This window comes from Amblyraja radiata, chromosome 20 (assembly GCF_010909765.2).
Source record: "Amblyraja radiata isolate CabotCenter1 chromosome 20, sAmbRad1.1.pri, whole genome shotgun sequence".
Lineage (NCBI taxonomy): Eukaryota > Metazoa > Chordata > Chondrichthyes > Rajiformes > Rajidae > Amblyraja > Amblyraja radiata.
Genome location: NC_045975.1, coordinates 45,673,701 through 45,701,293, shown reverse-complemented (window position 1 = coordinate 45,701,293; position 27,593 = coordinate 45,673,701). Strand labels below are relative to the sequence as shown.

At 45.1% G+C, this 27,593-nt stretch overlaps 1 protein-coding gene across 3 annotated transcripts in view; it reads right to left on the bottom strand.

Moving 5' to 3' along the window:
• Window positions 1-27,593, bottom strand: part of LOC116984368 — a 116,695-nt gene that overhangs the window by 77,351 nt on the left and 11,751 nt on the right. For all 3 annotated transcript variants that reach the window (XM_033038524.1, XM_033038525.1, XM_033038526.1), the window contains exons 2-3: window positions 19,775-20,110; window positions 17,871-18,191 (exon numbers count right to left, since the gene is read on the bottom strand). In XM_033038524.1, the coding sequence (XP_032894415.1) occupies window positions 17,871-18,191; window positions 19,775-20,110 (657 nt within the window). The remainder of the gene's footprint in view (window positions 1-17,870; window positions 18,192-19,774; window positions 20,111-27,593) is intronic.

Here is a 27,593-nt window from a genome sequence, read left to right as displayed (position 1 = left end):
ATAAACCTTTTGGGAATCCTGCACCAGTTCCCAAGTCCCTTTGCACCTCTGATTTATGGATTATTTCCCCATTTAGAAAATAGTCTACGCCTTTATTCCTACTACCAAAATGCATGACTCCTAACTTTGCTACACTATATTCCATCTACCACTTCTTTGCCCACTCTCCCAGCCTTTCTAAGTCCTTCTGCAGAGTCCCTGCTTTCTCTATATTACCTGCCCTCCCACCTACTTTTATATCATCCGCAAACTTTATTGCCTCGCTTTGTCTTCTGCTATCCAGCCAACCTGCTGTACATGCCAGTATCTGCCCTTTGATAACATCTTCCTTAGAGGCTCCTTATCAAAGGCTCTCTGAAAATCTAGGTAAACAACGTCGACTGACTCTCTTTTATCTGTCCTGCTATTTGCTTCTTCAAAGAATTCCAGCAAATTTGTCAGGCAAGACCTTTCCTTCACTAAGCCATGCTGACTTCAGCCTATTTTATCTCCATAACCTCATCCTTTAGAATGGATTCTAAAATCTTGGCAACCACCAAAGACAGACTAACCGGCCTATAGTTCCCAATATTCTGCTCCCACACATGAAAATCACTATCAAAACATGCGAGGAGCACAATTTCTTGGCGGCCGCGCGCGTGCAAGCGCACACATACACGAGGCTTCGGCCGTGAGCCCTGTGGACGGTAACATCGGAAGCTGACCTGGTTGGTGACCGACTGCTAACTCCAGCAACAGCAGCTTCGTCCGCCCCGAATCGTGGGGCTTGAATCGGCCCGTTCGCGGGGCTTTTCATCGGGAGCCTCGATGCAGCAGTTTGATTTTAAGTTGCGACGGACCCTGAAAGGCCCCGCGAATGGGCCGATTCAGCCCTTAGAAAGCGTCTGATTAAGTCTGGGTTGCAAAACATGGGGGGGATTGTCCCCCACCTCTCAAAGCATGGGGGGGGGGGGGGCGTGAGCCCCCATCCCCCTCACCATTTCCGCCCATGGCTTTGCTCCCTTCTTGTGCAGCGGGGTAATATTGGCAATTTTCAAATAATCTGGAACCACTCCAGTCTCTAGTGATTCTTGAAATACCACTGTCAATGTGTCCACAATCTCCAAAGCCACCTCTTTCAAAACCCTAGGGTGCAGTCCATCAGCCCAGGTGACCTATCCACCTTCAGCCCTTTCAGCTTCCCAAGCACCTTCTCCCTAGTAATAGCCACTCCACTAACTTACACCCCCTGACTCTCTTGAATTTCAGGCACGTTGCTGGTGTCTTTCACTCTGAAGACTGACGCAAAAAGTTGTTCAACTACTCGGCCATTTCTATATTCCCCATTATCACTTCACCGGCATTATTCTCCAGCAGTCCAACGTCCACTCTTGCCTCTTTCTTACTCTCTATAGAACTGAAGAAACTCTTGCTATCCTGTTTAATATTATTGGCTAGCTTACCTTTGGATTTCATCTTTTCTCCCCATACTGCATTCTTTGTTACCTTCTGTGGTCCCTGAAAAGCTTCCTAATCCCCTGGCTTTGCATGAATCTTTGCAATGTTATACGCCTTCGCTTTTAGTTTTATGCTGTCCTTGTCAGCCAATGTCGCCTTTTTTCCCCCCTAGAATCTTTCGACCGACTAGAGGGCAGGCAATCCTAAACTGGGTATTGTGTAATGAGGAAGGATTAGTTAGTGATCTTGTTGTACAATGCCCCTTGGGCAAAAGTTACCATCATATGGTGGAATTCTCCATTAGGATGACACAGTTAATTCAGAGACTAAGGTCCACAACTTGAATAAGGGAGACTTTGAAGGTAAGAACGGAGACTATTCTGGAAGTGGCGGCGCTGCCCAAGTAGCTGCGGCTCGCCTGTAGTCCGTCTGTCTTATCCTTTTTTGTTGTTTTCTTTTGTCTTGTTAGATATATGTTTTAGTTTATTTTTGGTTGTGTATGTGTGGGGGGGTGGGAGAAACTTGCTTTTAGTCTCTTCCTTCGCGGGGATGCGACCTTTTCCTTGTCGTATACCCGTCTCCGTCTGCGCTGAGGCCTAATCGCGGAGCTGGCTGCCTGCAAATGGGACCGACCTCGAGGCTCCGGAGGCAGAGCCAGGACTTACCAACGCGAAGCTGACCGACCTCGGGGCTGTGGTGGCGCTGCGGTGGCAGCGAACCGACTTCGGGGCCTCGGAGGCTTCGGCCGCGGGCCCAGTGGACGACAACGTCGGGAGCTCGCAGGTCACAAGTAGGTGACTGATTCTCCGGAGCTCCCGCAACAACAGCTTCGTCCGCTGGACTGGAGGGTGGCAGCTTCGTCCACCCCGAGCAGCGGAGTTTGAACCGGCCCGTTCTCGGAGCACAGATTCGGCCGCGGGACTTACCATCACCCGGCGGGGGGCCCAACATCGAAAGCCTGGATCACCTCAACGCACAGGGAGAACAAGGAAGGAAGTGACAAGGACTTTAAGACTTTTGCCTCCCATCACAGTGAGGAGGTGCCTGGTAGACTCACTGTGGTGGATGTTAAACTGTGTTCATTGTGTGTCCTGTAGTTTTATTCTCTGTTATGACTGCAAGCTATGAAATTTCGTTCAAACTGGAGACCGTTTGAATGGCAATAAAGGATACTTTATACTTTACTTTATGAGACGGGAATTGGTTAGGATAGACTGGCAAATTATACCTACAGGGTTGACAATAGAGATGCAATGGCAAAGATTTAAAGACCGCATGGATAAACTCCAGAAATTGTTTGGCGACAAAATAAAACTGTGAAGGCGGCTCAACCATGGCTGACGAGGGAAGTCAAGGATAGTGTTAAATCCAAGGAAGTGGCATATAAATTGGCCAGAAGGAGCGGCTAACCAGAAGACTGGGAGAAATTTAGAACTCAACAGAGGAGGACAAAGGGGTTAATTAAGAGGGGGGAAAAAGAGCATGAAATAAAATATGTGGGGAATATAAAAACTGTCTGTAAAAGTTTCTTTAGGTATGAATTAAAAAAAAGATTAGTGAAGATGAATGTAGGTCCCTTACACTCAGAGACAGGTGAATTTATAATGGGAAACAAGGATATGGCAGAACAGTTAAACGAGTGCTTCACTAAGGAAGACACAAACAATCTCCCGAGGGGACCGAGGATCTAGTGGGAGGGCGGAACTGAAGGGAATTAGTCAGAAAATGGTGTTAGATAAACTATTGGGAGTGAAGGCAGATAAATCCCCAGGGCCTGATGGTCTACATCCCAGAGTACTCAAGGAGGTGGCCCTAGAAATCGTGCATGCATTGGTGATCATTTTCCAATGTTCTATAGACTCTGGATCAGTTCTTGTGGACTGGAGGGTAGCCAATGTAACCCCGCTTTTTAAGAAAGGAGGGAGAAATAAAACAGGGAATTATAGACCAGTTAGCCTCACATCGGTAGTGGTGAAGATGCTGGAGTCGATTATTCAAGATGTAATAGCAGAGCATTTGGAAAGCAGTGACAGGATCGGTCAAAGTCAGCATGGATTTATGAAGGAGAAATCATGCTTAACTAATCTTCTGGAATTTTTTGAGGATGTAACAAATAGAATGGATAAGGGAGAGCCAGTGGATGTAGTAAATCTGGACTGTCAAAAAGCCTTTGACAAGCCACCCACACTAGAGATTAGTGTGCAAAATTAGAGCACATGGTATTGGGGGTAGGGTATTGACATGGATAGAGAACTGGTTGGCAGACAGGAATCAAAGAGTAGGAATTAACAGATCCATTTCAGAATGGCAGGCAGTGACTAGTGGGGTGCTGCATGGCTCAGTGCTGGGAACCCAGTTATTTACAATATATATTAACAATTTAGACAAATGAATTAAATGTAACATCTCCAGGTTTGTGGATGACACAAAGCTAGGTGGCAGTGTGAGCTGAGAGGAGGATGCTATAAGTCTGCAGGGTGACTTGGATAGGTTGGGTGAGTGGGTAGATCCTGGGAAAATGTTCCCAATGTTGGGGTAGTTGGAGGAGTCCAGAACCAGGGGTCACAGTTTAAGAAGTGTAATGTGGATAAATGTGAGGTTATCCACTTTGGTGGTAAGAACAGGAAGGCAGATTATTATCTGAATGGCGTCAGATTAGGACAAGGGGAGGTGCAACAAGACCTGGGTGTGCACTGAAAGTCAGCATGTAGGTACAGCAGGCAGTGAAGAATCCTCTTGCTGTGAAGGTCAACATGATTTGAGTTTAGGTGCAAGGAGGTCCTACTGCAGTTGTACAGGGCCCTGGTGAGACCGCACCTGGAGTATTGTGTGGAAATTAGGTCCCCTAATTTGAGGAAGGACAATATTGCTATTTAGGGAGTGCAGTATAGGTTCACCATGTTAATTCCCGGGATGGCGGCACTGACAGATGATGAAAGAATGGGTCTACTGGGTTTGTATTCACTGGAATTTAGGATGAGAGGATATCTGATAGAAACATGTAAAATTCTTAGAGGATTGGACAGGATAGATCCAGGGGAAATGTTCCCAATGTTGGGGTAGTTGGAGGAGTCCAGAACCAGGGGTCACAGTTTAAGAATAAGGGTAGGCCATTTAGGACTGGGATGAACGAAAAACATTTTCACCCAGAGAGTTATGATTCTTTGGAATTCTGTGCCACAGAAGGCAGTGGAGGCCAATTCACTGGATGTTTTCAAGAGAGAATTAGATTTAACTCTTAGGGCTAAGTGAATCAAGGGATATTGGGAAAAAGCAAGTACGGTGTATTGATTTTGGATGATCAACCATGATCATATTAAATGGCGGTGCTGGCTCGAAGGGCTGAATAGCCTACTACTGCACCTGGTGGGCTGAGGTATGGTTTATGAAATTTAATACAGAGAAGTGTGAGGTGTTGCATTTTAGAGAAGTCTAACATGGGCAGGACCGACACAGTGAATGGTAGGGCTTTGGGGAGTGTTGTAGAGCAGTGCAGGAGTGCAGGTGCATGGTCCCTTGAAGGTAGGGTCACAGGTCGATCGGAAGGTCAAAAATGCCTTCAGCAAATTGGCCTTGATCAGTTTGAGTATTGAGAAGTTAGGTCATGTTGCAGTTGTATAAGACGTTGGTGAAGACGTTGGTTTTCTTCACTGCCTGCTGTACCTACATGCTTACTTTCAGTGACTGATGAACAAGGACCCCCAGATCCCGTTGTACTTCCCCTTTTCCCAAGTTGACACCATTTAGATGATAATCTGCCTTCCTGTTTTTGCCACCAAACTGGATAAGCTCACATTTATCCACATTAAACTGCATCTGCCTTGCATCTGCCCACTGACCCAACCTGTCCAAGTCTCCCTGCATCCTCATGGCATCCTCTTCACAGTTCACACTGCCACCCAGCTTTGTGTCATCTGCAAATTTGCTAATGTTACTTTTAATCCCTTCATCTAGATCATTATTGTATATTGTAAATAGCTGCGGTATCTTACTTGTCACTGCCAGCCATTCTGAAAGGATCCCTGCTCTTTGTTTCCTGTCTGCCAACCAATTTTCTATCCATGTCAGCACACTACTCCCAATACCATGTGCTCTCATTTTTCCCACTAATCTCCTATGTGGGACCTCATCAAATGCTTTCTGAAAGTCCAGGTACACTACATCCACTGGCTCTCCCTTGTCCATTTTCCTGGTTACATCCTCAAAAAATTCCAGAAGATTAGTCAAGCATGAATTCCCCTTCGTAAATCCATGCTGACTCGGACCGATCCTGCTACTGCTATCCAAATGTGCCACTATTTCATCTTTAATAATTGACTCCAGCAACTTCCCCACCACAGATGTCAGGCTAACTGGTCTATAATTCCCTGTTTTCTCTCTCCTGCCTTTCTTAAAAAGTGGGATAACATTAGCTACCCTCCAATCCACAGGAACTGATCCTGAATCTATAGAACATTGGAAAATGATCACCAATGCGTCTACAATTTCCAGAGCCACCTCCTGAAGTACCCTGGGATGCTGAAAGTCCAGGCCCTGGGGATTCATCAGTCTTCAGTCCCATCAGTCTGCCCAACACCATTTCCTGCCTAATGTGCATTTCCTTCAGTTCCTTCGTCACCCTAGATCTACTAGTACATCAGAGAGATTGTTTGTGTCCTCTTTAGTGAAGACTGATCCAAAGTCGAAGACCCTTCTTCAGACAGTCTATCTTCGGTTTAAAACAGCACCTGCAGTTCCTTCCTACACAATGGCAAAGAGAAAATTCTACGAGGATGTTTCCAGGAATAGAGGGTCAGAGCTAAAGGGAGAGTAGGCTGGGACTATTCCTTGGTGTGCAGGAGAATGAGGTGTGATCTTATAAAGGTGTATCAAATCATGAGAGGAATAGATCGGGTAGATGCAGTCTCGTTCCCAAAATAGGGGAATCGAGGACCTGAGGACAGGTATAAGGTTAAGGGGAAAAGATTTAACAGGAATCGGAGGGGTGACTTTTCACACTAAGAGAGGTGGGCGTATGCAACAAGCTGGCAGAGGACGTAGTTGAGGCAGGGACTATCCCAACACTTAAAAAGCAGTTAGACAGGCACATGGATAGGACAGGTTTGGAGGGATATTGGGGGGGCCGTCCAGTTGGGTGTGGCTGCCCTGCCTGCAGCTGTCCGTCCTTTCACTCCTTTAAAAAATGTTTAGTTTGTTAAAAAAAAAATTTGTTTGAAGGTCTATTCTTTTAAGTATGGGGGGGGGGGGGGGCGGGTGAAACTGTATTTCTCAGTCCCTACCTGGTCGGAGAGGCAGCTTTCCTCCGAGCAGCAACTTCGACCCGTCATCGCGGCCTACCATCGGGTTTGGAGCGGCGTTTCCTGATGGGACCGGCCACGGCTTCGGCGGCGGCACAGCGCTGGAGCGCTATCGCGGAGCGGGCGATGGCTTGCGCGGGTCGCCGACCATGGGTGGACAAGGGGATGGGGACTGGTCTTTGTGCCTTCCCTCACAGTGAGAACCATTGTGGGGGGATGCTTTTTTGTTTTATGTTAAATTTCTTTATAATGTTATGTTGTATTCTTATTAATGTGCTGCAATGGCAACTTGAATTTCACTACACCAATTGGTGTCTGTGACAATAAATGAACCTTATATGGACCAAATGCTGGCAGGTGGGACTAGTGGAGCTGGGACATGTTGGCCGGTGTGGGCAAGTTGGGCCGAAGGGCCTATTTCCACACTGTATCACTCTATGATTCTATGACTCTAAGAGAAGCCTGACCTGACTAAAGATCTGCATGTTGCTGCAGCACAAGTTACATACAACTGTTTTTTAGTTAAATACATCACTCTAGACATCAAATTCCCTCTGATCCCGTCCCTGCTACAAGCCAAATGTTTACTAGACTTCAGAATGAACAATTCTGGGCTATTCACACTGGACAAAATGTCTCTCTGTCAACCCAGGGAATATAAATTGAAACAATTCGGCATCACATAGCAGAAGATCTTATTCTAGTAAAATCACGTGGTGTAGGTTCAGGTGTATTATTGTCACATGTGTAGGTACAGTGAAAAGCTTTGCTTTGCAGGCAATTCCACCAGATCAGATCAGATCAGTACCAGGCATAAACACAATCAATTCAAATTCAAGTACAATAGATAGAACAAAGGGGAAGATACAGAGTGCAGATTATAGTTCTAAGGTTAATGCTAGAAAATAAATTAAGGAATCTATACTTCTCGGCAGAAACATAAGGTTAAAAAAAATGGGTGGTTTTGCAGTTAGTGAAAATTGTTGTGAAGAATTGCAGCTGGATCTGGATCTGGATCGATTGGCCAGGTGGGCTGAGGAATGGTTGATGGAATTTAATACAGAGAATGTAGGATGTTGCATTTTGGGAAGTCTAACATGGGCAGGACCAACATAGTGAATGGTAGGGCTCTGGGGAGTGTTGTAGAGTAGAGGGATGTAGGAGTTCAGGTGCAAGGTTCCTTGAAGGTGGAATTGCAGGTAGATCGGGTGGTCAAAAAGGTCTGAGACCTGATAGAGGTACATAAAATCGGGAGAGGCATAGATAGGGTAGACAGTCAGAGCCTCTGTCTGGAAAAAAGAGGATAGAAAAATCAAATACTAGAGGCCATAGTTCTAAGGTGTGAGGGGCAAATTTTAAAGAAGATGTGTGGGACAATTTTTTTTAATATAGAAGGGGGTGAGTGTCTGGAACGCGTTACCGGGGATGGTGGTTGAGGGCAGAAAGGATAGTGGCATTTAATAGACTTTTGGATAGGCACATGGATATGGATTATGTGCAGGCATATGAGTGTTGGTCAGACATTGTGTGTCGAGCGGTTGTGCCGTACTGTTCTACGTTCTATATCATTAGATGATTTATACGCTCATAAGTTATAGGAGCACAATTAGGCCATTCGGCCCATCTAGTCTACTTTTCCATTCAATCATGGTAGATCTATTTTTCCCTCTCAACCCCATTCTCCTGCCTTCTCCCCATAACCTTTGACACTCTTACTAATCAAGAACCTATAAATGTCCACTTTGAAAAACCCAATGACTTGTCTTCCACAGCTGTCTGTAGCAATGAACTCCACCGAGTCACCAACCTCTGACTAAAGAAATTCCTCCTCATCTCCATTCTAAAGGTACATCCTTTTACTCTGAGTCTGGTCCTGGACTCTCACATTAGTGGAAACATCTTTTCTGCATCCACTCTATCCAGGCCTTTCATTATTCAGTAGGTTTCATTGAGATCCCCCCCTCGTCCTTCTAAACTCCAGCGAGTACAGACCCAGAGCCTTCAAACACTCTGCGTACATTAATGGTCGTGGTATGATATTTAAGACACCATTCCAAATAAGTAAGCACTCTGCACCCTCTGTCAATACAAGGCATAGATGGAAGTATTATATACCTGCAATCATTAACTTGATTTCTCTCTCCTGGTCACTGGTGCCGCTGTGATGTACTTTACAGGTGTAAAGTGAGTCTTGATCTTGCTGTATATCAGGCACTATCTCTAGTACACTAGTGATGCTGTAGGATTCATCATCATGCTTCATCTCACTGATGTAATGTTTATATGTGGACATCTTCCCGTCACCACCGTGAATAATTATCCTGTTGTCCTCCTTCATTCGAACTATTTCTTCTGCCTCCATGTTCTTTCTCTTTCGTTGCCACGTGATACGTAAAGGTCTCGGTTTAAACCCAGTGATTGAACAGATCAAAGATGCAGATTTATTGTGAATGATGCAAGAAGGTTTGAAGATGTTTAAAACCTTGGGTGGCACTTTGAGAAAAGAAAACAAACAAATCAACTAGTTGAAATTCACAAAAGCAAGAAAATATTACATTACTGTGTGAATTTTCCGAGACTTTGAGTCGACTGATGAGAGAATCTCCTAAAAGCATTCAGGTCATGTTGCAGGTCTGCAGACTTTGGTTAGGCCGCAGTTGGAGTATTGCGTGCAGTTCTAGTCGCCCCATTGTAAATGTATTACTATTACTAATGTATTAGTTGTCATCAGGCAACTGAACCATCCTATTACCAACCAGAAAGCGGTCCTGATTTAGTTTAGTTTAGAGGTACAGCATGGAAACAGGCCCTTTGGCCCATCGAGACATACATGATAAAAGGTAGGCAGTCAGAATATTTTTCCCAAGGTAGAAATGTCAAAGACTGGAGGGCATAGCTTTAAGATTAAAGTGGCAAAGTTTAAAGGAGAGGTGAGGGGCAAGGTTCATTGTTAAACACAGCGTGAAACACGCTGCCAGGGGTGGTGGTGGAGGCAGATACAATGGTGGTGTTTAAGAAGCTTTTAGATAGGTACATGAATATGCAGGGAATGGAGGGACATGGATTGCGTGCAAGCAGCAGAGATTAGTTTATCTTGGCATCATGTTCAGCATGGACATTGTGGGCCAAAGGGGCCGTTCCTGTGTTGTGCTGTTCCATGCTCTCATTTCATAAAACACATCAATGTTACAAATTATAGATGTTAATATGAACGCATAATCACGCATTTAGAGCATTGTGTTCAGTTTTGGACACCTTGTAATAAAGATGTTGTCAAGCTAGAAAGGGTGCAGAGAAGATTTACGAGGATGTTGCCAGGACCCGAGGGCCTGAGCTATAGGGAGAGGTTGAGCAGGCTAGGACTCTATTCCTTGGAGCGCAGGACGATGAGAGTGATCAAATAGAGGTGTAGAAGATCATCAGAGGAATAGATCGGGGAGATGCACAGAGTCTTTTGCCCAGAGTAGGTGAATCGAGGACCAGAGGACATAGATTTAAGATGAGGAGGGTGGAAAGATTTTATCAGAATCCGAGGGGTAACCTTTTCATACAAAGGTGGTGAGTGTATGGAACAAGCTGCCAGACGAGATAGTTGAGGTAGGTACTATCACAATTTTTAAGAAATATTTAGCCAGGTACATGGATAGAACAGGTTTAGAGGGATATGGACCAAACGCAGGCAGATGGGACAAAGTGTCCAGACTGAATGACATGTTGGTCGGCTTGGGCAAGTTGGGCTGAAGGGCCTGTTTCTACGCTGTATACTCTATGACTCTGAAGACATTCAGAATGAAATCACAATATATAGACATTAATGATTAAAGAAAACATTTATACTTTACCTCCTTTAACATCCAGTATCAAAGTCTTTGATATCGGCTGTTTCAGTGATTTATGTTGAACTTCAATGGTTAATTCAGCCCCTGCATCCTTGTTAACATCTGGATATATTTCCACATTGATCATCACACTGGAAATCCCATCTGCATTAGTGTCATATTTGGGATCCAATGGTGTAAAAGATGCATCGACACAATTTGAATTCATAAGAATCCTCGCTTCATTGCGACCCTCTTCGTTGATCATTCCATTTCTGTTTTCAGTAGATTTTCTGCTGTCCCAATCTAAAATAGTTTTTCTCACCTGATCCCCCTTCCTCTTTAGGTATAAGTAAATTATAATTTCACGAGGTCGGAATGGACAAACCCACCAAGTGGCCTTTTCTTTTTCAAGATGTTTCATGGTTTGATGTCCATTGGGTCCAGTGATCCCTGGAGTAACTAGTCAAAACAAAGCAGGTAATTAAAACTTGGCAATCTAAATGTACTTTCTGAAGAACAATCCTGACCTTGGATGCTGTCTGTACGAAGTTTATACGTTCTCCCTGTGACCGCGTGGGTTTTCTCCCAGTTTCCACAGACGTATAGGTTTGTGGGTTAATCGGCTTCTGTACATTGACCCAAGTGAGAAGGATAGAACTAGTATATGGGGCGATCAGTGGTCGGCGCGGAAGGGCCTGTTTCCACACTGTATCTCTGAAATTATAACTGAAACAAGTTATGCCCAGAGGGCCATTCAAAGAGAAGCTCCAAGCATGGCTGCCGTCTATATGGGTATACAATCATCACAGGGTCATCTGTGGTTGAAACTAAAAGATCACCAGCCCTCCATGTTGGGAAAATGTAACAAGAAGCATTCAAAGAATCACAAAAGCCACACAACTCCAGTACTTTACACAGCACACAGGCGGGGTTCAATGCTAACCTCCGATGTTGTCTATGTGGAGTTTACACGTTCCCCATGTTGGGTGTTTATGTTTCCTCCTGCACCCCAAAAAGTTTGGTTAATTGTGCCCTGTAACTTTCTGCTTGTGTGCGAGGAATATGGTAGGATCAGGTACGAGCTCATGGGAAAGTGGGCTGAATGAAATGATATTTATGTATACGAGGACTCGATGGTCGGCGTGGATGTGGTGGGCTGAATGGCCTGTTTCCGTGCTGTAGCTGCTATAACTCGAGGCAGACAATTACAACGCATTGAGGAACATTCTCCATTTGTCATATTACCTGGTCTGTATTTCACGAGGTAAACATAGAGTCCAAAGGCAATTAGTGCGCATAGAATAATTGCAGCAAATAAAACTCCAAGAATAGCCCCTGTTGACGAATATTCCACAGGTTCTGGAATGTAAAACACTAAGAATCAGCATATTCACAAACACCACGCCACGTGAAATAACCTTCTTTATTTGCAGACTCCTTCATTTTTGCCAATAGTAAATAACAATACCAGCGGACAGGATTTTAAAGAGGCGACACGAGGAACTACAGATGCCAAAATGTTGTGTAGAACACAGAGTGCTGGAGTAACTCAGCAGCTTCTCTGGAGAACATGGATAGGTGACGTTTCGGGTCTGGACCTTCCTTCAGTCTGATTGTAGTGGGGGAAAGATGATAAGAAAATAGGGGTTGGACAAAGTGGTAGGTGAGGAGGGATTTTTACTGATTTGAGGATGGGTGGACAAAAGGCTAGAGGTGATAAGGAGACAAAATATGTCAGATAAGGAGAGAAGGGGAGGAGTGAAATGTAACATGGAGGGAGGAATTTTGGTGGAAGGGGGCGGGGGGGGGGGGAAACAGTTATTAAAAACATTGAAACCATAATTGTGCAATTTATATCCCCTTTAATTAAAGGCCTAGGAATTCCAATTAGTGATTCCATGACTTCTGCTGCAATCAAAATAACTCAAAGGTTTAGAGGGCTATTCACACCTCAATTTCTGACTCGACTCACCCACACATACAGAAGAGTGGTGTGTAATAGTTAGTTTTAGATGCAGCATAGTGGCACAGCAGTAGAGTTGCAGCCTTACAGCGCCAAAAACCCGGGATCAATCGTGACTACAAGTGCTGTGTATACAGAGTTTGTACGTTCTCCCTGTGACCTGTGTCGGTTTCTCTCAGTACTCCGGTTTCATCCCACAATCCAAGACGTGCAGGTCTGTAAATTAATTGGCTTTGGTAAGATTGTAAATTGTCCGTAATGTGTAGGATAGTGCGGTGGGCGGCGGGGTGGGGGGGGGGGGGGGGGGGGGGGGTTGTGATCGCTGGTCAGCGCAGATCTGAACTGGCAATAAAGTAAATTCTGCTGCTGCATATTGGAAAGGAGAGATTAAGAGATTAAGCTAATGTACATAGAAAGGAAAAAAATCAGAAAAATATTACTCATGGCAACTAGGCAACTGAAAAAAATTATACTTTATCTGCATATGGAAAGAACAAATTTAGAATAGTACAGCACAGGAACAGGCCCTTCGGCCCACAATGTCCATGCTGAACATGATGCCAAATTAAATTAATCTGCCTGTTTATAATCCATATCCCTCCATTCCCTGTATATCTATGTGCTGATTTAAGCCTATTTAATGCCACTATGGTATCTGCCTCCACCACCACCCCTGGCAGCGTGTTCCAGACACTCTCTGTTTAAAAACACTTGCTCTGCACATATTCTTTAATCTTTGCCCTGTTCACCTTGAAGCTATGTCCTCCAGTCTTTGACATTTCCACTCTGGGATAAAGGTTCTGACTTCTACACCTATCAATGCCTCTAATCATGTTAGATATTTCTATCAGGGTCTCCCAAAAGCTTGCACTGCCAGGGCCACACAAATCTGTATGAATTACTAGGCAGTCAATGAAAGACAAGCACCAAACTTCCCCACCAAACCACAAATGTGCCAGGATTATGTTTATTCTCAATGGCTGAGACAGTATCTACTTGTGGTGGAAGAGAGTAATACAGCATGGAAATAGGCCCTTCAGCCCAACTTCTCCATGCTGACCAAGATGCCCCATCTACAGTAGTCCATCTAAGTAAGAATTTAATTGTTCCATTTTCGGAGCATATGTCTATTAAACACTTGGAAGAATTTCATTGTCCTATCTGGGACACATGACAATAAACTCTCTTGACTTGACTTTTGATTCTTGACACCTGTCCTTATTTACCCCATATCCTTCTAACCTCTCCAAATGTATTTTAAATGTTGCCTCAACTACCTCCCCTGGCAGCTCCTTCCATATACCCACCATCTCTTTCTGAAAACGTTATTCTCAAGTTTCTAATAACTCTCCCCTCTCATCTTAAATCCTCCCGTTCTTATCTTGGTCAAAGGATAAACCCCAGTTAAAGCACTGCACATCTCAGTGAAGGATATGTATTAAGCACACACAAATATTTTCATATATATTATTGGAAACATTTTAATAAAGTACGCTGTAAAATATCTCCAAGTTCCTATGAATAAATAACAAAATAAATTTGTCCTGCACCAGCCACATTGAAGCTAAGGCCAAGAAAGCACACCAATACTTCCTTATAAGGCTCAGATGATCAGTATGTCCCAAACAACCCTCACAAGCTTCTACAGTTGTGACATAGAAAGCATCTTATTGGGAGACATCATAACATGGTTCGGGAACAGCTCCATCCAAGACAACGAGAAATTGCAGTTGTGTACGCAGCCCAGACCATCGCGCAAGCCAACCTCCCTTTCACTGACTCCATCTGCACTTCACGCTGCCTCGGCAAGGCCACCAGCATAATCAAGGGTCTCACCCTGGTCACTCCCTCTTCTCCCCTCTCCCATCGGGCAAGAGATACAGCTGTTATCAGGCAACTGAATGGCCGTTTCATCAGCTAGATTGTGGTCCTGACCTCCCATCTACCTCATTGGAGACCTTTAAACGATCTTTAGTTGGACTTTATTGGACTTTAAAGTTTGTACTAAATGTTGTGCCCTTTATCCAAGCACTGTGGACAGCTTGGTTGTATTCATGTATAGTCTGTTATCAGGCAACTGAATCATCTGGACTTCCAGAAGGCTTTCGACAAGGTCCCACATAAGAGATTAGTATACAAACTTAAAGCACACGGCATTGGGGGTTCAGTATTGATGTGGATAGAGAACTGGCTGGCAAGCAGGAAGCAAAGAGTAGGCGTAAACGGGTCCTTTTCACAATGGCAGGCAGTGACTAGTGGGGTACCGCAAGGCTCAGTGCTGGGACCCCAGCTATTTACAATATATATTAATGATCTGGATGAGGGAATTGAAGGCAATATCTCCAAGTTTGCGGATGACACTAAGCTGGGGGGCAGGGTTAGCTGTGAGGAGGATGCTAGGAGACTGCAAGGTGACTTGGATAGGCTGGGTGAGTGGGCAAATGTTTGGCTGATGCAGTATAATGTGGATAAATGTGAGGTTATCCATTTTGGTGGCAAAAACAGGAAAACAGACTATTATCTAAATGGTGGCCGACTAGGAAAAGGGGAGATGCAGCGAGACCTGGGTGTCATGGTACACCAGTCATTGAAAGTAGGCATGCAGGTGCAGCAGGCAGTGAAGAAAGCGAATGGTATGTTAGCTTTCATAGCAAAAGGATTTGTGTATAGGAGCAGGGAGGTTCTACTGCAGTTGTACAGGGTCTTGGTGAGACCACACCTGGAGTATTGCGTACAGTTTTGGTCTCCAAATCTGAGGAAGGACATTATTGCCATAGAGGGAGTGCAGAGAAGGTTCACCAGACTGATTCCTGGGATGTCAGGACTGTCTTATGAAGAAAGACTGGATAGACTTGGTTTATACTCTCTAGAATTTAGGAGATTGAGAGGAGATCTTATAGAAACTTACAAAATTCTTAAGGGGTTGGACAGGCTAGATGTAGGAAGATTGCTCCCGATGTTGGGGAAGTCCAGGACAAGGGGTCACAGCTTAAGGATAAGGGGGAAATCCTTTAAAACCGAGATGAGAAGAACTTTTTTCACACAGAGAGTGGTGAATCTCTGGAACTCTCTGCCGCAGAGGGTAGTCGAGGCCAGTTCATTGGCTATATATAAGAGGGAGTTAGATGTGGCCCTTGTGGCTAAGGGGATCAGAGGGTATGGAGAGAAGGCAGGTACGGGATACTGAGTTGGATGATCAGCCATGATCATATTGAATGGCGGTGCAGGTTTCTATGTTTCTATCCTCTCAACAATTAGACAACAGTCCTGCGCAACTGGCAACCGCACTGGAAACCCTTGGACTATCTTTAATCGGACTTTACGGGATTTTATCTTGCACTAAATGTTATTTCATTTGTCATGGATCTGAACACTGTGAATGAATCAATTGTAATCAGGTATAGTCTTTCCGCTGACTGGTTAGCATACAACTCAAGCTTTTCACTGCACTTTGGTACACGTGACAATAATCTAAACCAAACTAATCTTTTCTGGACTACTATTCACTGGAATTTAGAAAGATGAGAGGGGATCTTTTCTTATCTATGTTACTAAAAGTGACATAGATCTTGACCACTTCATGTTTTTCTGTTTCATGATTAATGAAAAAACGCTGCCACTAACGGCTGTGATTTTTGGCCATCTTACTCAAAGTCCCACTCCACTGCGCAGGACAAGAGGATTTTTCCCATCGATGAAAAATAAAAGAGTTATTAATGTTAAAAAAAATGTTGACATTCTCCCTGCTGCCCCTGCTGGTGGGAGGGGGAGGGACTATAAAACCCGGAAGTGTTGTGCCTCACTCAGTCTCTGCAAGATGGAGGAAGCGAGAGGGCCATGTCTCTCTGAGCTGTGAATAACACTGAACACATGTCAACTCAACTGTGAGTGCCCTTAATGTGGTTTGAAAATGTAAATGTGGTTGCTTTGGAATGCTGCACTGCAAATGGTTGTTGGCGGTGGAAACTGCTTTGAAATGCTGCACTGCAAATGGTTGTTGGTGGTGGTAAATTGACAACTTCCTGTTTTCAATGTATATTGATTTTAGATAAAACGCTACCACTTATAGCTGTGATTTTTGGCCATCTTACTCAGTCCCCCTCCGCTCATCAGGTGCAGAGGATTTTTCCCATCAATGAAAAATAAAAGTGTTATTGGTGTTTAAAATAATGTTGAGAATCTCTCTCCTGTCAATCACGCCATGAAGGCCACGCCCCTTCCGGTGGGAGGGGGAGGGATTATAAAACCCGGAAGTGTGGGTGTGGCTCAGTCTCAGCAAGATGGGGAGGGAGAGGTCACGACTCTGTCTGAGCTGTGAATCAACTGAACACACTGAACTGTGAGTGTGGTGTTTATGTGGTGTTTTGTGTGGTTTTATGGTGGTTTCACCCTGCTTGAAATGGTATGAAACTGCATTTGAATGTGGTGGCCTTTCACCCTGCATGAAATTATATGAAACTGCATTTAAATTTTGTGGCCTTGCAACCTGCATGAAATGGTATAAAACTGCACTTGAATTTGGTGGCCTTGCACCCTACTTGAAATTGTATGAAACTACACTTCAATTTGGTTGTCTTGCACCCTGCTTGAAGTGATATGAAACTGCACTTGAATTTGGTGGTCTTGCACCCTGCTTGAAATGGTATTAAACAGCACTAGCGTTTGGTGGCCTTGCACTCTGCTTGAAGTGGTACGAAACTGCAATTGAATTTTGTTTCCGCCCCCCCCCCCCCCACTGGCCACCAATATTGGAATTGGTGGAGAGGTGGAATATTACATTGGGTGACAAGCACTCCCCTGTGCACATGGGACCCAACGGGTCCCACTTAGTCTAGTAAAATCATAAAATTCTTAAAGGACTGTACTGACTAGATGCAGGAAAAATGTTCCCGATGTTGGGGAGTCCAGAACCAGGGGTCACAGTTTAAGAATAAGGGGTAGGTCATTTAGGACTGAGATGAGGAAAAACTTCTTCACTCAGAGAGTTGGGAATCTCTTCCACAGAAGGCAGTGGAGGCCAATTCACTGGATGTTTTCAAGAGAGTTAGATTTAGTTCTTAGAGCTAAAGGAATCGAGGGATATGGGGAAAAAGCAGGAACGGGGTACTGATTTTAGATGATCAGCCATGATCATGCTGGCTCGAAGGGCCGAATGGCCAACTCCTGCACCAACTTTTCGATGTTTCTGTGACTCGATAACATGCAAACAAAAGCTTTTCACTTTTCACACAATAAACTAAACTAAACTAATCTTTTCTGGACTCGAGAGCACACAAACAAAGCTTTGAACTGTACCTCGGTAGATTTGGCAATAACAAACTAAACCATACTTTTCCAAAGGATGTAACATACCTTTGACTGTGAGTTTCAACTCGAGCGAGAGAGGGTCAGTATATGATTTATGCTCCACGACACACTTGTACACATTGCCATTATCAACTAGAGTTGGTTCAATTCTCATTGCACTGGAGACATTAAAGGTTTTATCCGGATTACGAACTGGACGTGTGGTGAAGATATCGGGGCTTAGTTTCTCAGTCTTATCCTTGGATACTTTTTCCCAGTAGATGTTATGTGTCTCAGGGTAAAATCCCGTAGCATCACACGTCACCAGCTTCTCCGCACCAGTCTCAATGGTAACGTGTTGTGTGGATAAATGCAGCTTCGGCTGAGCTGTATTAAAGACAAGTGCAACCTCGGGTTAGTTGCCATGCAGTGTATTACCAGAAATATCTAAGTCACATTATAAGACTCTTAATTCTAAGGGCCACTGTCATACAGCACAGAAGCAGACCCTTCAGCCCAATTTGCCCACAATGACCAAAGTGCCCCACCTACACTAGTTTAGACTTTAGACATGCAGCGTGGAAACTGGCCCTTCAGCCCAACGAGTCTGCACCAAACAGCGATCGCCCTGTGCACTAGCACGATCCTACTCTATGGACAATTTACAATTTTATTTTGCAGAAGTCAATTAACATAAACTTGCGCATCTTTGGAGTGTGGGAGGAAACCGAAGCACCTGGAGAAAACCCACGTGGTCACAGGAAGAACGTATAACCCCATACAGACAGCACCCATGGTCAGGATTGAACCCGGGTCTCCTGCATTGTGAGGCAGCAACTCTACCAGATGTGCCACTGTGCCGTCCTAATCCCACCTGCCCGTGTTGGACCATAACTCTCTAAACCTTTCTTATCCATGTACAAATGTCTTTTAAATGTTGTTATAGTACCTGCCTCAACTACCTCGTTAGGCAGCTTGTTCCATACACTCACCACCTCCTCTGTGAAAAAGTTGCTCCTCTGGTTCCTATTAAATATTTCCTCTCTCCTCTCTCACTTTAAACCTATGTGTCCTATATTAACCTATTGATGGGCTAATACAAAATGGACCACTTTCCTTCCTTCAACTCTTGCCCTAATAAAAATAGATTTCCCTTACCCTCAAAAGTCAATTAACGTTGATTTTTGATTAATAGATTGATACTGCTTGGAAACAGGCCCTTCAGCCCATCGAGTCCATGCCGACCATTCCTTTCCTATAATTTAGTGCCTTTGACGACGTGCAGATTTAGATTGCCACATTATTCAGCTAAGTATATGTCGGATATATTAATGAGAACACTAAAATACTTTTGACGTGGTCACTCTTTATACAATTTTGCATTCGCAATTTTATTTGAGAATCAGCATTGAATTCGGCCTTACGTCCATTAAGTCCACGTCAATCATCAATCACCCGTTCACACTAGTTCTGTTATCCTTTCTTTCTCATCCACTCTCGACACACTAGAGGTGATTTACAGAGGGCCAATTCACCTTAAAACCCATGTCCTCTGGTCCTCGATCCCCCTGCTCTGGGCAAGAGACTCTGTGTGTCTACCCGATCTATTCCTCTCATAATTTTATACACCTCCATAAGATCACCTCTCATCCTCCTGCGCTGCAAGAATAGAGTCCCAGGCTGCTCAACCTCTCCCTGTAGCCCAGACCCTCGAATCCTGGCAACATCCTTGTAAATCTTCTCTGTACCCTTTCCAGTTTTACAACATCTTTCCTACAGCATGGTGCCCAGAACTGAACACAATACTCTAAATACAGCCTCACCAACGTCTTATATAACTGCAACATGACCTCCAAACTTCTATATTCAATACGCTGGCCAATGAAGGCCAATTGGTGAAAGCCATTTTAATCACCAAGATTCAGTAATAACAGTGCAGATCATCCCGGGTAATGTTGACGGTGTTTTACCTAAAACTCGCAGTTCCGAACTCTTTCGTGCCTTTTCGGGAGTGACAAACACAATACAAGTATAATTCCCTTCGTCGGCGAATTGGACATTTTTAAGCAGAAGTGAAGCATCTCCTTTAGATAGATCAATGTCGGATATTTCTGTGCCAGGTTTCTTGGGCCTATGTGCTCCCATTTGAAAAACATAGATTTCTTCCGTGCCTGGTCCGAACCACTGCACACCTACATTTTTCAAGTCGAGCGGTGCTTTAAACCCAGTAAATTTACATTCCAACAAAACCTCTGTATTCAAAAATACGTTCTTCGGACTGGCAAAAATGTTCATATCCAATGAATCTAAATGGAAATCAAAAACATGAAGTTCAGTTTAGTTTATTATTGAATTGAATTGAATCCTTTATTTGTCATTCAGACCTTTCGGTCTGAAGGAAATGTCGTTGCCTGCAGCCATACATGTAATAATAAACAACACACAATAAACACAAATTAACATCCACCACAGTGAGTTCACCAAGCACCTCCTCACTGTGATGGAGGCAAAAGTCTTAGGGTTGCTGTCTCTTCCCTCCTCTTCTCCCTCTGCGCATATTATCCCGTGTAACCATATAATAACCATATAACAATTACAGCACGGAAACAGGCCATCTCGGCCCTACAAGTTAGTACCGAACACTTATTTTCCCCTAGTCCCATCTACCTGCACTCAGACCATAACCTTCCATTCCCTTCCCATCCATATACCTATCCAATATATTTTTAAATGATAAAACTGCACCGAGGTACAGTGAAAAGATTTTTGTTTGCGTGCTATCCATTCAATAAAAAACTATACATGAATACAATCGATTACATGAGTCTGAAGAAGGGTGTCGACCCAAAACATTTCTTCTATCCAGAGATGTCGCCTGTCCCGCTGAGTTACTTCAGCATTTTGTGTCTATCTTCGGTGTAAACCAGCATCTGCAGTTTCTTCCAACACATACATGATTATAATCAAGCCATCCACAGTGCGCACATAGAAGATAAAGGGTATGGTATTTGTTGGTTTCCATTGAAGACACAAAATGCTGGAGTAACACAGCGGGAAAGGCAACACCTCTGGTGAGAAGAATGTTGACGTTTCAGGTCGAGACCCTTCTTCAGACGTCTAAAGAAAGATCTCGACCTGAAAAGTCACCCATTCCTTCTCTCCAGTAATGCTGCCTGTCCCTCTGAGTTACTCCATCATTTTGTGTCTATCTTAGGTTGGTTTGCATGATGGTGGGGCCCATGGTTCTCTGCAATTTCTGGCGGTCTTGGACAGAGTTGTTCCTAAACCTGGCTGTGATGCATCCCAACTTCCAATTCCTTCTTAGGAAGTGAAGGCGTGGTTTGCTTTCTTGGCAAAACCTACAAAGTGAATGGTCCAGGAAAAATTGCTGGTGAGACTTATTCCTGGGAACTAGGACCGACCAATCTACTTGGGCAATATCAATGTATACCGAGGTGTGTGTACCTGGAGTCGGTCACTATCTCATTGTTCTTGCTGACATTGAGAGAAAGGTTGTTGCCTTGGCACCAGGTTACAAGGTTCTCAATCTCCTATCTATACCCCATCTCATCATTATTTGATATCCAGCCCACTACGATGGTGTCGTCTGTGAATTTATAGATCGAGTCTAATTGGTTTAGTTTAGTTTAGAGATCCAGTGCGGAAACAGGCCCTACTGCCCACCAAGGCAGCACCGACCAGCGATCCCTGCACATTAACACTATCCTACACACACTAGGGACAATTTACATTTATACCAAGCAGGGCTCTCACTTAACTTTTTTTCACTGATGCCAGCCGGGCAACCTAGGCAGCTTTTTAGGTTGCCGAATGACAGTTTAGCTGGTCATTTAAGATGGTTTGCATAATGCGTGCGATAATGTGCTCGGACAAAGTGCGTAGTTATCAGTCGGAAATATACTCAATGAAGCACTCACATATTATTTCTGCTTCAAATAAAGTTACAAACTAAACATATTCGCCAATCAAGACATTATATATACCACAATAACATGCAGCAAAATTATAATCTCAACTCTTTTTACACGTTGCAATTATGCAATTTCTATTATTTCTTTCCACTTCCAAACAAAAATGTGGTCGGATTATTCAGCGTATGATCAACCTGTGTCAATAAATCCTGGACCATGGTAACATATATGCTTAACCATGCACACTACAGATTGATGCAAGCATGTTTTCTGTGAAGGAACGAAAATTATCATGACATTCATGGTACATAAACACTCTCACTTCCCACATAATTTATCCATAACGAAATATACAGGTTGCAAGGAAATTTCGAAAGGCATTTTATGATAATAGCTGTTAAACCGACTATACCCATCTGACAGGTTAAACATTACACTAACTGACAGAGAGATGGTCAAAGGACATAACTACAGCAAATGTTCTTTTGGCAATATGTTTAAAGGTGTCAAAACGCCACATTACCGGACATTCAGATTAGATGTATGTGTTGCGAACAGCAATGAAGATACCCAGTTTGTACGCACCCGATTTAAAAAAAAATATTGATAAACGCTGTTTCCATCATTCCCACTTCAGAATTAACTTTAAAATTTCAACTGAAATATCTCCTGACCAAATTTGTGATGTATATGATCGACTGTAGAAGTAAAACCTGGATAAATCCAATGAATAGTTGTGAATAGTCGCTCCCTAACTTCCACCAACATGTCTCCTGCTGCACCAGAGGACCAAACACCCTCGACCACTGCTACACCACCTATCGCTCTATCCCTCACCCTCACTTCGGTAAATCCGACCATACCGCTGTGCTGCTTCTTCCTGCCTATAGGCAGCAATTGAAGAACGCACCCCCAGATGTGAGGACTGTACAGAGCTGGTCGGGGGGGGGGGGGGGGGGGGGGTGGGGGTGGGGGGGTGGGGGCAGAGGAACAACTCCAGGACTGTTTGGAGTCTGTAGACTGGGCAATGTTCAGGGACTCGGCAACGGACCTGAACAAATACGCCACAGTCGTTACAAACTTCATAAAGAAATGTGTGGAGGACTGCATCCCTACAAAAACCTTCCGAGTGTTTCCCAATCAGAAACCTTGGATGAACAATGAGATCCGCACTCTTCTGAAGTCCAGACACCGGGCATTCACGTCCGATGATACAGAGGTCTACAAGAAGTCCAGATACGACCTTGGTAAGGCCATCAAAAAGGCCAAAAGGGACTTCTGCTCCAAGCTGGAGGATGAGACAGATGTTCGGCAGCTGTGGCGGGGCCTGAATGCAATCACCTCCTACAAGGCGAAATGAGGAGGCAGCTCGAATGTCGGCTTAGCATCACTCCCTGACGAGCTCAATGCGTTTTACGCACGCTTTGAAGACACACTGATGTGCCTTCCCGAGCCCCCATTCGCTGTGATGGTATTTCAGTCTCAGTCACAGAAGCCTACGTCAGGAAATCCTTCAGAGAGGTGAACCCCCGAAAAGCGCCTGGACCTAATAGTATACCCGGTCGCGGACCAACTGGCTGGATTTTTTACGGACATTTTCAACCTCTCACTTCTGAGGTCTGAGGTCCCCACCTGCTTTAAAAGGGCATCAATAGCAAGAAAAGAACGGTGACGTGCCTCAATGACTATCGACCAGTGGCACTAACGTTTGTGGTGATTAAGTGTTTTGAGAGGTTGATCATGGCGCAAATCAACTCATACCTAGACAAAAACCTGGACCCACTGCAGTTCGCTTACCGCCACAACAGATTAACGGTGGATGCGATCTCGCTGGCTCTCCACTCTGCTCTGGACCACTTGGACAACAAACACTCATATGTCAGGCTACATTGATTACAGCTCGGCATTTAATACCAATCATCCCCTCCAAGCTGGTTACCAAGCTCGTAGAACTGGGTCTCTGCGCATCCCTCTGCAATTGGTTCCTCGACTTCCTCATTCACAGACCACAGTCTGTTCGCATTGGTGGAAATGTGTTTGCCTCAATAACAATCAGCATGGGAGTACCTCAAGGCTGCGTGCTTAGCCCCCTGCTGTACTCACTCTATACTCATGACTGCACAGCCGGCCATAGTGCAAACTCCATCATCAAGTTCGCTGATGACACCACTGTTGTGGGATGTATCACTGATGGTGATGAGTCTAGAAGTGATATCGACCGACTGACCAAATGGTGCCAGCACAATAACCTGGCCCTCAATACCAGCAAAACCAAGGAACTGATTGTGCACTTTGGAAGGGGTAGGATGGGGACCCACAGTCCCGTTTATATCAACGGGTCGATGGTGGAAAGGGTCAAAAGCTTCAAATTCCTGGGCGTGCACATCTCTGAAGATCTCTCCTGGTCCGAGAACACTGATGCAAAAAAGAAAGCACACCAGCGCCTCTAGTTCCTGAGAAGATTACGGAGAGTCGGTATGTCAAGGAGGACTCTCTCGAACTTCTACAGGTGCACAGTAGAGAGCATGCTGACCTGTTGCATCGTGGCTTGGTACGGCAACTTGAGCGCCCAGGAGTGGAAAGTTGTAATCACTGCCCAGTCCATCATCGGCTCTGAACTCCCTACCATCGAGGGGATCTACCGCAGTCGCTGCCTCAAAAAGGCTGGCAGCATCATCAAGGACCCACACCATCCTGGCCACACACTCATCTCCCCGCTACCTTCAGGTAGAAGGTACAGGAGCCTGAAGACTGCAACATCCAGGTTCAGGAATAGCTACTTCCCCACAACCCAGGCTATTAAACTCAACTCAAACAAAACTCTGAACATTAATAGCCCAATGCAATTATCTGTTTATTTTTTATTTGTGTGTATATATATATTCAATGGTATATGGACACACTGATCTGCTCTGTATTTATGCCTACTATGTTCTGTTGTGCTGAAGCAAAGCAAGAATTTCATTGCCCTTTCTGGGACACATGACAATAAACTCTCTTGAATCTTGAATGTTGCTCATTATATAACTACAGTACTGACACTCCATATTAAGAGCATTGATTTGCTATTAAAATGAATTCTGTAAAATGTGTCAATGGCAGCAGTGACAATCGAACACTGCGGTTTTAATGTTTCACGTGTTCACAATTTAATTAATCCATCTTTAAGGATTAAAACAAATAATAACATTGGGAATTAAAACACATTTGATTGCATTACGTTTTAAAACATAGTCAATGTTCGCTCTGAAGACATTTCCAGCGCAGTAGGGTCGGGGGGGGGGGGGAGTGGGGGTGACAAGGCCTGCGACAAGGATGAGGGGGGGGTTCACTACAGGATGAATGGGGGGCGGGGGTCACTACAGGATGAATGGGGGGTTCAGTACAGGATGAATGGAGGGGATCACTACTGGATGGATGGGAGGGATCAGTACAGGATGGATGGGAAGGGGGGGCCAGTACAGGATGAATTGGGGGACCAGTGTAGGTTGGATGAGGAGTGGCAGGAGAATCAATGCGAGGTGGAAAAGATGATCAGTGCAGGATGAATAGATCGGGGGGGGGGGGGGGGGGGGGGGGGTTAGACGGGGAGGGGAGCACGGAGGATGTCAGTGAGGACTGAATAGAGGCGGGAATGGGGATCAGTGTGGGATGGAGAGGAGGGATCCCAGGATAAGGGGGATGGAGGGGGGCGTACAAGAGAGAGAGAGAGAGGGGAAGGGGCAGAGGAGGTGGGGAGGAAGGAAGGTCAGCGCTCCTCGGACAACACTGGCATCATCGCCCCGCTGCCTTGGCCATCCCTGGCCACCGCCAAGTGCTGCCGCCAATGGGGGAAGCAGTTGGGATCTCCTCCTCACTGCCTCCCTTCCTCCGCCAACCAACAGGAAGGTGCAGGGTCGAGTGGTGCAGGTGGTAGCATGGCTCGGCCCCGCACCTTCCTGTTCTTCAGACGGCGGGGGGTCTGCTCCTTCTTCCCTCCCTCCATCCTTCCGGCTTCGGTGTGCGGGAGGGATTGTTTCGAAAGCGATTGTCGCCATTGGCGGAATGGCACGCAGCACCCGCTATCAGGGCGGGCGGGGTGCGGGGTGCAGGCGCCGTCACCGCCGCTGCTGCTGTGTGGGGCCGTTATCCGCTCCGACCTTCCATCACCCCGCCTCCGCCGACCAGAAATGTCCTTTTCTCCAGAGATGCTGCCTGACCCGCTGAGTTACACCAGTTTTTTGTGTCTATCTTCGGTATAAACCAGTATCTGGTGTGTCAAGCCGGGCAAAATGACTGGGCTTTTAGGTTGCCCGGCGGGACTTTAGGTGGCCATTGGCACCCGTGCAACCGTTAATTTCGAGCCCTGAGATAGAAAGACAGGGACAGAGACAGGCACATGGATAGATCAGGTTTGGAGGGATATGGGCTAATCGCGGGCAGGCGGCTTTGCAGTTTCTCTCCCCTCTCGTGGGGTGAGGGATTTAAGGGCCTGTCCCACTTAGGCGACATTTTCTGAAAAGAGGTTGTCGCGTCGTGATCGGGCCGTGACGCACGGTGACGTGTGTAGTGACGCGCGGTGTCTCCCTGCCGCCCCAGGTGCTTGGAATGTTCAAAATCCAGGGGCGACATTTGGGTGTCTCATCATGTCGTGCGCAGTGTCACACGATGACGTATGCTGCCCTGCGGGTGTCGCCCAGTTAGGGTTAAGGCTAGGGTTGGGGTTAGGGTCCACAGATGGGCTGTAAAATATTCTTCCTTCAATGCATGGATTTTAAACATTAATATATTTAAATTAATACAATAAAATCAATTGTGCAAATGAAAAGATGTCTGAATCGTTCAGTTTTATTTTGTATTGGTCCACTTCCAGATCCAAATCACCGTCTTTAACTTTTCACAGGGATGGATTCAGTGAGTGTAGACTGAACTCCCCTCTCCCCTCCACCCCCCTCTTCCTCCCTCCCACCACCATCCCTCCTTCTCCACTCCCTAACCTTCTCCCTTCCCCTCACCCCCCCCTTCTTCCCTTCCCGTTGAGGGTAATCGTAGTGGATGATTTGTCACCGATCCTCACTGATTCTGGTCTGTCGGTCAGGAAGTAGAAGATCTAGTTCAGATGGTTCTACCTCTGTTCAAGAAATGCAAGCGGTTGAGCAGACTAGGACTTTATTCTTTGGTGCAAAGGAGGATGAGCGGTGATATTATAGAGGCGTAAAAATCATAAGAGGAATAGATCAAGTAAATTCACAGATACTTTTGCCCAGAGTGGGGGAATCAAGAACCAGACGACATGTGTTTAAGGTGAGGGGGAAAAATTTAATAGGAATCGGAGGGGTATCTTTTTATTTTACACAAAGGGTGTTGGGTGTATGGAACAAGCAGTTGGAGGAGGTAGTTGAGGCAGGTGCTATCACAACATTAAATAAACATTTGACAGGTACATGGATAGGACAGGTTTAGAGGGACATGGGCCAAACGCACGCAGGTGGGACTAGTGTAGATGGGCATGTTGGTAAGCATGATAGATTGGACCGAAGGGCCTGTTTCCATGCTGTGTGACTATGACTCTAAGTGGACATGCAACAGACTCCACTGGTGGTGCAGGATATGGTTTATCTGGGAACAAAGCCAGCAGCAGCCACAGACAAACTGGAGGACGAGCACTTCATAAATAAAACTTGGATAACTTGCAACCCAGTGGTATGAACATTGAGACTCAAGGAACTGCAGATGCTGGTTTACAAAAAGCTCCCACAAAGTGCTGGAGTACTCAGCTGGTCAGACAGCATCTCTGGAGAACATGGATAGGCAACGTTTTGGGTCAAGACCGTTCTTCAATGGAAATCGAAATCTCCAACTCAGGTAATGAGGTAAC